General features: G+C 42.8%; 1 protein-coding gene across 2 annotated transcripts in view; it reads right to left on the bottom strand.

Moving 5' to 3' along the window:
• The window catches only part of SPTBN5 (spectrin beta, non-erythrocytic 5), a 110072-nt gene that overhangs the window by 14286 nt on the left and 81523 nt on the right, over nt 1-14263 (bottom strand). Inside the window, exons 44-58 of one of the 2 annotated variants that reach the window (XM_083746069.1) lie at nt 13438-13600; nt 12693-12881; nt 11326-11403; nt 10481-10653; nt 9633-9723; nt 8511-8657; nt 8162-8299; nt 7372-7628; nt 6743-6929; nt 6165-6377; nt 4739-4935; nt 3372-3576; nt 2206-2400; nt 1483-1638; nt 153-370 (exon numbers count right to left, since the gene is read on the bottom strand). In XM_083746069.1, coding sequence (XP_083602195.1) covers nt 153-370; nt 1483-1638; nt 2206-2400; nt 3372-3576; nt 4739-4935; nt 6165-6377; nt 6743-6929; nt 7372-7628; nt 8162-8299; nt 8511-8657; nt 9633-9723; nt 10481-10653; nt 11326-11403; nt 12693-12881; nt 13438-13600 — 2607 coding nt within the window. Of the gene's footprint in view, nt 1-152; nt 371-1482; nt 1639-2205; nt 2401-3371; nt 3577-4738; nt 4936-6164; nt 6378-6742; nt 6930-7371; nt 7629-8161; nt 8300-8510; nt 8658-9632; nt 9724-10480; nt 10654-11325; nt 11404-12692; nt 12882-13433; nt 13601-14263 lie in introns of both variants that reach the window. The other variant, XM_083746070.1, reaches the window with a different exon arrangement.

Consider the following 14263-nt stretch of genomic DNA (forward strand, 5'->3'; position numbering starts at 1 on the left):
ATTTTAGATTAAGTACACACACAAACTGCTCTGTTACAATTGCATATTGGTCCCATTGACATAAACTGATTTTACAGTGCCGATGTTCCACCTTTATTGCTTTAACACATCCAAGGATCTTCATACTGTGTATTTGTTCAGCTTGTACGTACATTAGTTCTCTGCAGTCGTTGAAGTAGATCTGAACATGTTCTGCCTGCTGTAGCTTCTGCTTTCTCTCCAGACACTTCTTGTCCAGTAGCTCCCAGCACTCATCTGCCTCTGCTAGTCTTTTCATCATGTTGCTCCTGGGCTGAGGGTATAGGCGGCCAAGACGCCAGGCCTCGCCCCTGATCCTTTCTAGCTCTTTTGCAATGACGGCTAATTCCCTCTGGAACACAGCAAGGGAAGTTAACTGAAGCCTGCAGGATATTGTTTCTCTTATTTATTCATTTCATAACTGCATATGAATTCTTTACAAAGTGGAGTGAACCTGGAGAAGTTCTGAACTCTAAAAATAAAAAAAGTTGGTGGAAATGTGCAAATTTGTCTCACAAATATCGCCCCAATTAACTTGGCTTAAGGGGAATTGCATGAATTCTAGGCAGATGTGGACCTGCAACTCTAAATTTAGGTGGCCCGTAAGCTCAGAGACCAGCTGAACATGTAGTTAATGTGCTCAAGGATTTTGTTCAGTCCACATTTTTGAAACAAACTAGCCTGATTTGCAGTTCTCAGACTAATGTACAGATCAGAGAGCAGTTCTTTTTTGCTTTTTTCTACTTCTTCAAATTTTGAAAAACAGCTCTCAGCCCAAAAAAGCTACAGAGTATCAGGTCGTTGATTAAGAGGAGAGAAGGGAAGTGAGGCTATTCAATCACCTCTGTGGTGAGACCATCTGCCTGTGGCCTTCCTTTCGGTGTCTCCTAACAGCCCATTCCATTAGGCTATCCAAATAGTTTCCATCCCAGCTAGTCATTAAAAACAACTTTAGGAGTGGGGTTAAAATGATTTTTTATTTATTTTTAAAAAGCCAGATTGCACACAAAAATGTGTACTTCAAGCTAAAACATGCACACAAAGTCCAAATCTTCATGCAGTTTAACAACCACCCCCCATTGAATAATGCAGAAATGGGACAGAACAAACTTATGAACCAACAAAGAAAACTGACATGGACCATATATAAACTGCTTTTGACCATCCGTAGTAATGAAGTGTTTTCTGTAAAAGTGAAATAAGGACTTATTTCTGGAAGGGAACGAACAACAAGAGTACAAGAGCTGGAACCTCTGCAAAGGAAAATGCAGGATCTTTCGATTTCATTCATCATGCAGCTCAGGGGTAGCCAATGTGGTGCTCTCCAGATGTTGTCCCATCATACCTGGTCACTGGCCACTCTGGCTGGGATGTGAGAGAGCTGATGGGACTCCAACAACACCTGGAGGCCACCATATTGACTATCCTTGAGGTAGTTTTTTCAAGGTGGTCCATTCCACTTACCTCAAGTCCCTCATGTTGGCTGAGGAGGGTCTGCACACCTGGCAGGTCATAGCCATAATCATCTCTATCCACAACCGCCTCTTTCTCCTGCATCCAACCCTTTAGGTCATCCACATCACGATCATATTGGTGAACCTCATGAGCAGCTCTGAGATTCTGATGAAGGGAAAGATGTGTTAGCAATGCCAACCTTACGGCCACAGTATTGCAGCAGACATGAAAACAGGAAAACTGACTTGTGCAGCTAGAAAGCTATGCATGGTACAATCTTAAATGTCACTCTAGATATTAGGTAAAGGTAAAGGGAACCCTGACCATTAGGTCCAGTCGTGACGACTCTGGGGTTGCGGCGCTCATCTTGCTTTATGGGCCGAGGGAGCCGGCGTACAGCTTCCGGGTCAGGTGGCCAGCATGACTAAGCTGCTTCTGGCAGTGCTTTTCTTTTTTGAGCTTCTGAATAAAAAATGAGGTCCTGGTACTCATTGGTGCAGCACAAAATGGCTGACATGGACAGCAAAAAAAAAAAAAAAAAAAAAAAAAAAAAGAGGTGACAGTACTCCATATTGGTAAGTACTGTCACAAAAAGCTCTGAGTACTGGATTATGATGATTAACTTATCACAACAAATTGTGTGTCTGAATAGGCTCATAGAGTATGAATGCACTTCATTAACAGCAATGCCGTAACGAATCAGTCAAGACACCAGAAAGTTTAGGACCTCACCTCCGCCCTTATCTGGATGGCCTGCTGCAATCTCTCCCATGTGTCATTGACCTGTTGAGTCTTTTTCTGGATATCACTTGTTTGGCTGTGACACGCTCCTTTGAGCTGAGATGCTAAGTCATTTATCAGAAGAACCTTGGCACGTCCTAGAGATCTTACTTCCTTTATAAAATCTTCAAACTTTTTCTCCAGAATCTGTAGGATGGGGAGATAAATTACATCTCTAGCTTTTTCAGAAGCTCTAATACCTACAAAAGCACAATACTATTGGTATAATATCGAAGAAGGGGTAAACTGGAGTTTGGAAAGTCACTTGTTTTAAGAACAAGCAAACAAACTTTAAACCTACAGGACCACCTCTCCTGGTATGTCCCACAGAGGACCTTCAAATAAAAACATCCTGGAGATCCCGGGCTACAGGGAGGTTAGTCTGGCCTCAACCAGAGCCAGGGCTTTTTCGGCCGTGGCCCTGATCTGGTGGAACGCTCTGTCACAAGAGACTAGGGCCCTGTGGGACTTGACATCTTTCCACAGGGCCTGCAAGACAGAGCTGTTCCACCAGGCCTTTGGCCAAGGCACAGTCTGACCCCCCTCCTTCGGTAATCCTCACAGAACTCTAGCCCAATGGCTGCCATTAATTTGATTTTGAATTGATTTTAGAATGAATTGGTTTTAAAATGCATTTCAATCAATTAATTGTGATTTTATGTAAACTGTTTTACTTTTATTGCTATTAGCCACTCTGAGCCTGGCTTTGGCTAGGGAGGGCGGGATATAAATAAAACTTTATTATTATTATTTATTAAACAAATGTTTCTGGTCCAGCTGCATGGAGGGAAGGGGGATTTATTTTTGGCACCTACATAAGAGTTTGATGACAGCAGAAAGCTTGGCTATTTCATTACTTTTCATAAATGTTAAATGTTACTGCTCATAGGCTGCAACCCTAACCCCACTTACCAAGGAACAAGTCCCACTGCAGTCAATAGGTCTTACTTCTGAAAAGACATGGCTAGGGCAGTTTTTGAGAGTGACCAGCATATGCCATCCAGAGCTCTCTATGGAGCTATGTCAATCTCTAAAATGTATTTCAGTGACACAGTGATGTCTGCAGCTATAAAATGACCAAGGTCTTCCTGCTTGGCAAGAGATAAAATCTGTTTTACCTCAACATCCTCCAAATCCTGACCGTAGTTATCTGATTCAGCCATGCTCTGCTTTTTCGAAAGCCAGGCATCCACTAACTGTGTCTCCCTCTCAAACTGATGCAGTTGATATTGCTCCTGCAGAGCTTTTATTTGGCTCTCTGCTCTCTGCAGGAGAGAGAGATACTCTTCGAGAACACCCTGGAGCTTGGGGAGGATAGTGGAGCTGTTAGGGGGGAAAAGTTAACAGTCTTAGAGTGGGGGAAAAACTGTACTGATTCACGTCACAATTACTGTATCCTGCACCTTTCACCAGCATAGGCCCTGTCACTACTAGTGAAAGTATCAGTCTTGATCTGAAGCTTATTAATATATCAAAGTGAAACATGCATTGTCTGTATCAGTAGCATAAATGCCCAGATCCAAGGCAGATTATTGATTTGCAGAATGAGTGCAGGTGCATTCATTTTGGTTGAAATCCTTTGTATTTTATGCACGCTGAAAGACCAGTGCATATCAATGTAAAAAAGCCCCCTTTTCTGTTTCTGTGATGGCATCCTGCTCATGGAAAATGGGCCATCTAATTCATTCAACACAGGTCAAAAGTAGTGTTTTGCAAAGCAAAATAAATTTATTGGTGAGTTCAGGCAATCTGATATGAGGGATGCGCCCCAACCTCCCTTAAAAGGTTGCTGGAGTATGATCATCTACACAGGATCTTGAAAAAAACAACTTATTGAAGAATAAAAAGTCCCCAAAGGACTGTTTGGAGAGCAGTGATACAGGAGAGACAGCATGAACTGTATTGCATGAATTAATAATCTACAAAAGATGGTCATACATAATAAATTTATTTATTATTTATTTATTTATTTATATTAAAAGCCGTTGTCTGTGCATTTTAAGACAACTGAGACAGAACAATTGTCTGATGCAGTGTGGCTCATAATTGCTACATTTTATAGAGGGGGGGAGAGAGAAAAAAACAATTAAGTTATGGGTCTTTCAAAAGGAATACAGGGAACACAGGCACTATAATAATAGTCATAAAACCAGTATAAAAAGATTCATGTGCTGTGATTCAAAGCTGCTTGTGTGTGCATTCTGATTTATGCACAGAAATGCTCTCCGCACATCGGCTTCCATTCAGTTAAATAGGAACAGCTGACCAGCACATGCAAACAAATGTGCGTATCTGTTGTGGGAGGGAGAACTCCATGGCTCATTTGAGATCTACCACCCAGAACAGCCTAATGAGCTACTAGCCCGCTTCTATAGTTTTGCAATTTGCCTTACACGTCATTCATGTAGTCAGTATGCATTTACGTGTGTGTTAACTCTCTGAAGTCATGTCTGTAGAAGATCGGTAACCAGTTTGACTCGCCTACCTCTCTGGGTTGTCGCTTGTTGAGAGGTGCATTCCTGTTTCCCTCAGCTTCTCCATTCTGGGTTTGAATCCTTCCAGGTCCAGCTTGGCAGCCTCCACTTTTCGGAACAGTGCCTGAGTCGATTCTTCATTCCTCCCATAATCGGGGGTTTCCAGGAGTAGTCCTCTCTCTGCCACCCAGGATTCCACTTCCAAAAGCTTAAAAGAAATGCAATGGTGATCAAACTTGAATGAGAAACAGGCCCTGGCCTACAACCCACCGAAACAAATCTATATTTAACAGTGACATAAATCACTAAGGGCTAAATGAGATGTGGCATTAAATGCATCATTAGAAACTATGGACTTGCGTACACTTCTGCTTGTCCCGTCACTTTCCCCCGGGAAAACTACTCTTTACTGCTGAATTGCAGCAAAGGTCGAAAGGTTTTTCCATGGAAAGACGTTTGCTCCAATTCAGTGGTAAAGAGTAGTTTTCCCAGGGAAAAGCAGCAGAGCAAATGAAAAACTATTTGGATCCATGCATTTAAAGCACAGGACTAGCAGAAAACCTCCTGGACCCATGCTTTCTAGGGCAAGGGACAAGCTGTGGATGAACCCTGTGTTACTCCACAAAACCGAAAAGTAGTGTCCCAGTTTGCGAACTTTACCTTGGTCTAGGAACGAAATCCGAATGGTGGAAGGGCACTGGCGGTGTGAGGCCTCATTAGGGAAAGCACATCTTGGTTTAAGAACAGTTTCGGTTTAAGATAAGGTTACCAGACGTCCCCATTTCCTGGGGACAGTTCCTGGATTTACAGCTTTTTCAGCATTCACATGTACGTAGCGAACAATAAGTGTCCCTGGATTCAATGAAAAAAATCTGGTAACCTTAGTTTAAGAACAGACGTCCGGTATGGATTAAGTTCGTAAACTGAGGTACCACTGTAAAACATCAGCGCAGTGTACAGCAACACAAAAACATTGAAAAGCAATATAAAGCAACTATGAAAACGATGGATTTGGATTAAATCTGCTGCTGGGAGATGGGAGGTTATATCGACTCTCATCCCAGGCCGCAGCCCCAATTTAAATTGCTTGTCTGAAACTTGTGGAGGAGGAAAAAGGACAGGTATGATATTGGGACACATATCCCATCTATCCAATGACTAATAGAAACATGGAGTTGATTTAAGTCAGGGAAATGGCAAACAGGGGCATTTCCTTACAATAATTTCATATCAACTTACCCTGTTTCAAGCAACCAACCAACAATAAAATAAAATGCAAATTATTAGAACAGGCAGAACAGTAAAATCTAGCAAGGTAATGGCTTCCATGTTTTAATTATGCTTCAAGCTCTAATAATTTATCGACCAAGCTATCAGAAAACATTCAATCCTTTAAAAGGTATCAAACCTGAACATGGGATCCCAGTCCTATCTTACCTCAGTGAGGAAATGCTGAGCTTCGTAAGACTGCATGAGCCTCTTTCTTCTCTCCTGAGCCTCACCCTTCAGGTTGTCCAGGGAAACTTCCAGCTCTTTCACCTGTTCCATAATATCCCGTGAGGCAATGTGGCCTCCCTTCACCAGCTTCTGCCCAGTGCTGATCACCGCTTTAGTTAAGGCGTTGTGGCTGCTAATCTCATTTTCTAAATTCTGATAGGTACAACAAAATAAAGCATATTTTGAAAACGAAGACGTTTCCTCTTTTAAATAAGGTAAGGTCAAAACCATGCATCCACCAACACTCTTAAAGAGATTCCAAAGTGCTCAAAGAATGCAGTAGAAGAATTTTGTCAAGAATGCAGAAGAAGGAGCTATTTGTTTCTTGTCTCTTTTAAAGTGAAATAGAAGTGGTCATAACAAATGCACCTCACTGAAGTACAAGGGGGTGGGGGGCGGGAGGCGGCAAACATGCTTGGCAGTGATACTTTAGCAAAAAGATACGGTTAAGGAACAGTGACAGAGAAACTCCATTCTCTCTATTTCCCATATTCCCTGCCCTTACTATAGAACCTTACCTGGTGCTTCTCTTGTAAGCTCTGAACAGTTGTAAGGGAGTGGCCGTAGTCTCTGGAGGATGCCAGGGAAAGTTTCTCATGAATCCAGGTCAACTCCTCACTGACATCCTGGACGAATTGGTACTGAAGTTTGCTGGCCTCCAAACCCCCCCGCCTCTCTTGGAGTGGCTCCCTAAGGCTTTTGTACCTGGAGAGTCAAAATGAAGCCTCAACTTCAGTGTTAAGGAAGGTTGTTGGTATCCGTCTATCTCAAGAGACAATGGAGTGTGCCTCCAGGGGTGAAGTCAAGCCACTGTGTTAGCAGCACTGAAGTGATCTCCCTGGGGGACAAGCCTGGGCAGTGTGTATGGAGGTCCTGGACTGCCCAGGTGACAAGACTACCCCAGCTTTGCTGATGTGGTCCAAAAGAGAGCTGAGCAATATGTTTGGCACCAACTTGGCTGCAGGAGTTGCCAGAAGGTCTGAGACGTACAAGGAAGATTATGGGATAATAAACTTAAGTGCCAAGACGAGGATTGCGATAATAATAAAGAGATGGAAAGTGGAGGGTGACAACAGAAAAAAGTGACAATAGAAAGGAGAAAGAACACAGAGAGAAGGAAAGGAAAAATGAAGAACTATTCAAGCACCTGTGCACCACGTGATCAACCCTCTCTTCTATCTCATCTGCCAGAAAATGCTTCTCTTCTCGAAATTCTTGCACTGCATTGATAAGGCCTTGCACCTGGTCTCTGTAACTGACAAAGCTTTCTTCCAATTCCTCCTGCTTCTTTAGGAGATCATCCAGAACCAGTAAATTATTGCTGCCTTCTGGGGCTTTCATCTCGTTTTCTAGATCTTCCAGCCATTTCTCCACATCATCCACAGTGCGTAGGAAACGTAAGGCCTGAATCCAGAGGAAAGAACCCAGATGTAAACAGACATTTAGAAGCGCGGGGGGAAGAGACCAAACGAGGATTGGTCAGAGCCCTTTTACGAGTGCAAGCATAGACACCACACATTTGTTAAGTAATTCTTTCGTCTCTCCTCCTGGCAAATAAAGAAAACCAAAGCCGTCTTCTGTTGGCTCATCCTTCTGAACTTGAGAACACCTTTCTGGACCCAATTCTTCAATATCAGCACCTTCAAGTGACCCTATCTTCCTTATGACTCATAATGTGAATTATGTTCAGATTATTTATACTGCTGGTGGCAAATCCTTCCTCTGGCTGACCTTGACTTTTAAATTGGCAACCTGTCAACCAAGCAAAGGTGAGGAATGTGTGGTCCTCTAGGTGGCACTGAACTGCACCTCCCATCAGCCTTGTCAACATGGCCAAGCGTCAGAGATGTTGGGGGTTGTAGTCCAGGAATACCTGGAAGTCCACAGCTACACCACCCTTCCTCTATTGTCACTTCCCTCCCAGTGTTTTGCTTCACCTTGTAGGCATCCTGCATCTTCCTTCTCTTTTCATGGCAGTTTTGCAGCAACTCATCCCAAAGCTCATCTATTTCCTGCAGCCTGGACTGGATGGCATCAGAGGCACAATGACCCTCCTGGATCATTTTCTCTCCTTCCTGCAAATAAAGAAAATCAAAGTCTTTTCTCTTGTTGGCTCATCTTTCTGAATTGGGCAACATCTTTCTGAACTACATCCTTAGGTATCAACAGTTTCAAGCAATCTCATCTTCCTTGGGACTCATAATTAAACTCAAGTGATTTTATTTCTGATGGCCAAGCATTTCTTTGGCGAACCAGACTTCTCTGGCAGCCCCTCTTCACACTTACAGCTTTGATACTATCTAGGTGGCTTCTGTTGGCCACAATCTCCGCCTGGAAAGTCTGCTGCTTTTGCAATTTGGCTTGAAGGTTGCTTGGGTCTCTCCAGCTCTCATCCAGAGCAATGCTGTTTTTTTCATTCATCCAGGCAGCCACCTTTGGGGAGAAACAACAAGGATGTGAAACAAGCAAACAAGGCTGACAGTGTCTTTTCTTCCTCTATCATGCTTTCCACTTTGGCACTTCCAGGCTGACTGTATTTACTGGGTGGGGCTCAGTCACAGCAGGTTGCACAGCAGAAGCTGATTTGGAGCTCTTGCATAACGAGTGAGCTTCCCCCAAACAGCAGATTTTTTTGTGATAAGGAAAGTGATGGGAGAATGCAGTAGACTGGAAGATGTGGGATGACACTGGCTTTGGACACAACGTCATCTGGCTTCCTTGCAAACCAATCAGAATGACTGCTCAATAACAAGTTGCCCGGAAGCACCCTTAGAAAAAGGAGACTCACAAAGAAAATGTAGGTCACACTCCAGCATTAATACCCAGGATGACATACAGTTAAGAGATCCCCCAGAGTTCTTTCAGAACTGTTCCTCTATCTGCATTCCTACAGGTATTGTAACTAATTAATGTGTGGAAATGGTTGATGGCAGGCTCCAGCCCTCTCTGTCTCCATATACACCGAATGCCTGGAAGGAGCTCCCACACATACAACTGTCAGAGAAAGGGCTCTGTCCACACAGTAACAAGGCCCCTACTGTCATGGACAGATCTCCATTCAGACATTCATTCTGGTACTGGCTCTCTGGAGTTTCAGACAGTGGTCTCTCCAGGATCAAACCCTCTGGAGATGCAAGGGATTGATCCCGGCATCATTTGTATGCAATGCATTTGTATGTATCAGAGTATCACTGACACCTGTCAGAGTATCACTGACACCTGCAGAAAGGCTTTAAATCCAGTTCATGTTTGCAGAGCCCATGAGGTGCCATTCTCTCTCCAAGGTGTTGCATGACTTGCTCCATTTCCATTCTCCCAGCATCCACACACATTACTTCATATCAAACAATGCTAATTGGCTCTCACATCATGGCTTAAGTTAGTCTCGGCAAATAAAACAGATTATACCTCAAAGGAATCCCGTAGAAATTTTTGTAGTAGCCACGACTGCTCCAGCAGACGTCTGCGAGCTAAAGCAACTTCCAGAAGCCTCTCCTTTCTAAGAAGAAGAAGAAGAAGAAACATTGCTGGTGATAAGATGGCACGGGTGGTTAACTGAACTTTCTCACGATCTACTTCCAAAACGAGTTCAAAATATATGCTTAAATTTTGGGACAGATAATCTCACTAGAATCAAAGAACCACAAAACTGAGCAGGGCTGGCAATCCAAAAAATAGCATCCAAAAATGAGCACATCTGAAGCACATATTCCCAGACATTCCTAGTGCTATGAACACCTGTAAATATTATGTACATTTCCCAAAGTGGGGCACTGGTAGCTGAGTAAGTGCACTTTTATCTGAAAGAGCTTCTGAAGAACTGGAATACCATAGGATGAGTGGTAAGTAATCGAGAAATCGTTTAAAAGATGGGTCTCTGTTTGGGGGGGTACAGCCTTTTTCAGACAGACAGCCATATTCCCCCATGGGGAACCTTCCGGGGACACGGGCAAATAGCAGGGGGCACTAGAGGCAAACATGAGCAGAGCAACAGATGTAACACACTTTCCACTCAAAAGTCAGAACATACCCCAACACACACATCTTTCCATCATCCATCCTGGTAGGCAAGAAGCACCAGCACAATTCAAGGCCACACTCCCACTGAGCAGAAGCACTCAAAGGGGCTGGTGAGTGCAGTCCGGGGCCAGAGAGAGAAGGCTGGAGGGCCACAGTGGTTCCCCTGAACCTGAGATTCTCTACTCTTGCTAGGAGAGATTTTACAGACACCACGGGAGGAAAAGGTTAGGTGCTACCTCCTGAGAACTGCTTGGCACTTGTTCATGATGTTCTCGGAGTCATAATGCTGGCTGTCCCTCAGTTGCTGGGCACGTGAGGCCATCATGTCAATCTTCTCCAGCTGGGTTTCCAGGGCCTTTTCAAACTGCATGTGTTTTTGATGCAGGCTCTCCACGCTGGATACCGAATCCTGAAGAGGATGGCAAAAATCGGCAACATAGGAAACAACCTTGTATCAGTCCAGTCATTGGCCATGCTTGGTGAAGTTGACAGGAGCTGTATAGTTCAGCAACTTCTGGTGGACCAAGGGTTCACCTCACCTCATCTAGTCAGTGTCAGTAGATTTAACTGGATATACCCGGGGTGGAACTTGGCAGCTTCTGCATACAAAGCAATTGTTCTTCCACTGAGCTTAGGGTCCACTGTCTAAACTGGGGGAAGCTTTTATTTCAGGATTCAAATGTCCATTGATCTAAACTTTCCAGTGGGTCAGGATAGTTTTGCTTGTTGAATGCAAGACCACAGAATATGGGGGTATCATCAAAAGCTCTGGGTGACTATGGGGCTTTGAAATTCATCAGTGTTTTCAGAGGCTGTCCTAATACATGTGCATTAGAAAGAAAAGGCAGACTGGAGGACAGTGTTAAAGAGGAGAAAGTGAGGAATAGGAAACTACTGAATAAAGCCAATGGTAGCAGGAGACAAAAGGTGAGGAATCCCATGTGCCTTTTGGCAAAGAGAGCTAAAAGTAAGATTTCCTAAGGGTGATTTTATTTAAAGGAGGGTTTTTACACTTTCTACTCTGTGCCAACGTCTTCTCCCTCTAGTTGAAAATAGAAAACATATAGCTTATTTTTCTTACCCCCAAGTCTTTGTTTGCTAAGAAGGCCTCTTTGCTGCTAAGCCAGCTTTCATTCTGCTCCACACAACCTAAGAACGTCTGTGCACAGGAGAGAGAAAGATGGTGAGCTCTTTCCCAATAAAATCAAGACAGCACAAAATACAATGGGGCTTACTTGCAAGAATATATGTTTAGGATAGGTACCGGTGGAAGATCTAACATTACTTATAAGCATCCAAGTCATTGCTGATATTAAAAAGCAGCACAGCAGACAGTTCTAGGATTCAGAGTCACTACTATATCCAGTGGTGACTGGATTTCCACTCCAACCCTTGCACCAGGAAGTAGTCTTATGCCAGAGGATACATCTGCTGAATGACTGGCAGCTGCTCTCCAGGGTCTTAGGAAGAGATCTTTCACATCTCCTGATACCTTATCATTTAGATGGAGATGCCAGGGACTTTCTACATGCAATTCAAGTGCTCCGTCAATTATCTAAGTAAACCACTAATGAATGAAAGAGTACTCCTCAATGGATGCTTTGTGCCATGGTCTCCTCAGTGAGAAACAGAAGCCATTTTCTATATATCTATGAATAGAGAAAATAGCTTCCATGTGAAAGGGCATAAACGCGACTATTAGACCAAGATGAGTTCCAGCTATGCTCATTTATAAATCAAGCCATATAAATATAAATATAAATATAAATAATATAAATATAAATCAAGCCTGGCAAAATATCTTTGTTTTATGCATTTTAGGGAAACACACAGACACACACTGCCCAAAATTGAAACAGGAGGATTTATCAAAGTTAACTGATGGTTTCAGTTTGAGCTGAAGATACGTTTAGTGTAGGGATGTGGGAGAATTGCATTCATTCACATTTTAATGCAAACCTACTTAATTTGCTTGCACTTTGGCTAATAAACGAATCAAAACACAATTTTGCAACACCATTCCCCAACAACAACAACATGTGCACATGTATACATTTGGAGAAAATGTACACAAAAATATGTGCATTGGAGAAAATTGTATGCAAAAGTGAATTATATTTGAGAGGAAAGGCATTCAAAAATGTGTATATTAAGAGAAGCGTAAACAAAAATGTATATGAATTTTCATGTGGACTTTAAAACAACAACCATGCAGAAATGGGGAAAACTAAGAAAGAAACTGACATTCATTCATTTTTAGTTTACTGAACCAAGACAAAAGCAGCAACATATTTCAGTTCTTTGAGTGCATTCTTCCCTTCTTCCCCTTTGAGTCCATAATTGTAAGGCTGCCACTTTCTCCATCTATCAACCAGAAACAGCTACTGACAGATGTTTCCTCACAGCACTTGCTCTTGGTTGGCTGTCTCAGACCATTTGTCCACCTACCTGCAAATCCATGGCTTGAAGCAGTTTCAGATTCTTTTCTTGCCAGATCTGGATCATTTCAGTCAAGGCCTGTTGAAGTCCAGTGAGGGAATGGTGGATCTCAGGGGTTGCATAATGACCGGAGTTGGCAAGGGTTTGACCGTAGCTGCTGAGCGCCCCAAACCTTTCCCCTCGTGCTTCAATTTCTTCCTAAAAAGATGTTGGGTAGATTGATGTCAAATGTTCATGCAGAAATACAGCTATCCAGAATTATAGGTCTTTGGGGACAAAAACAGGCTCTGCAGAGTACCTTCCAATACTAATATTTATATGGAAAGTCATTAGTTTTTGAGTTGTCACTGAAACTGCACAGGAAACTGTGAGAGCTAATAAATATAGAGAACAAATGATTTATTCTCTAGCCCGAGCATAGAGTTGGTCCCTCTCCAAGTCAATATATTGTTGTTGTCGTTGAAGTTTGCAGTAAATGACAGAAGTTTTAATAATGTTGCTGGCATTCATCTGTCTCAAGAGGCAGTGTGCCTCTGAGGGTGAAGTCAAACTGCTGTGTTATAAGTACCTAAGTGATCTCCCCTCCCCACAGTACCTATTCAGAATGGTTCCTTGTGCTTGCTTCTGAGTAAGAAAAAGGCACAATACGTAGATGCGGGCTATGTGCTAAATATACTATGTAGCTTGATCCTGAATGAGGCAATGGAATCCATGATCAGGATGCCTATAGCCAGCTGATGTGATTCATACTTGCCTTTCTTTCCTGATGTTCTTCGATCATACTTTCTGCTTCAGCTAGACTTCTAGGAAGACCACCAGCCTCCATTCGACCTTTGACCTCTTGAATCCAGTCCAGGAGTTCCTTTGTTTCAGAATTAAACTTCTGCAACTGGTAAGAGGCTGCCAATTTCTCACCCCTGTCACACAAAGAACAATCTAGTACCAGTTCTGACTGGACCTACCTGCGGCATTTCCCAGCAGTACTTCTTGCATGGAAACAATTCCTAAGCATATCTTTGCTGGAATAGAGCCAGGTTCAGTGAAAATAGAAGGTTTGCAAACTGAACTCAAGGCAGCAAGGAAAACATATATTTTGCCATGTGTGGAGAGCCTTGCATATCCGTTACCTATAAAATTACACTTTCTCCTTTAGCGACATTCACACACACAAACAAGGAAATATGAAAGCACATTACACATACCTAAATGCAACTCAACTCATGTACATTCCATCCAAGTTCTGCCCCTAACATCATTTGTGGTGTAGACATATTATGGTACTCATGGTAGCAGGGCTAGAGTGGTACTCAATTTTTTCCTGAATCTGGAACCTGGATACCACCCCAAGTAGAGGCTATATGCCAGCAGTGGGATGGAGCAGAATTCTATCTTTGTACAGTAGGCAAGTTTCTATCTTGGGTTATTGCTTTTATTTTAGATATTATGGTATATTAAACAAACAAACAAACAAACAAACAAACAAACAAACAAACAAACAAACAAACAAACAAACAATACCACCACCAGACAAGGAAGCAGCATTATGGAAAGTCCAAGGACACATTCTAGACAGGAAAAAA

The sequence above is a fragment of the Podarcis gaigeae genome, assembly GCF_964106915.1.
Source record: "Podarcis gaigeae genome assembly, chromosome: 1".
Taxonomy (NCBI): domain Eukaryota; kingdom Metazoa; phylum Chordata; class Lepidosauria; order Squamata; family Lacertidae; genus Podarcis; species Podarcis gaigeae.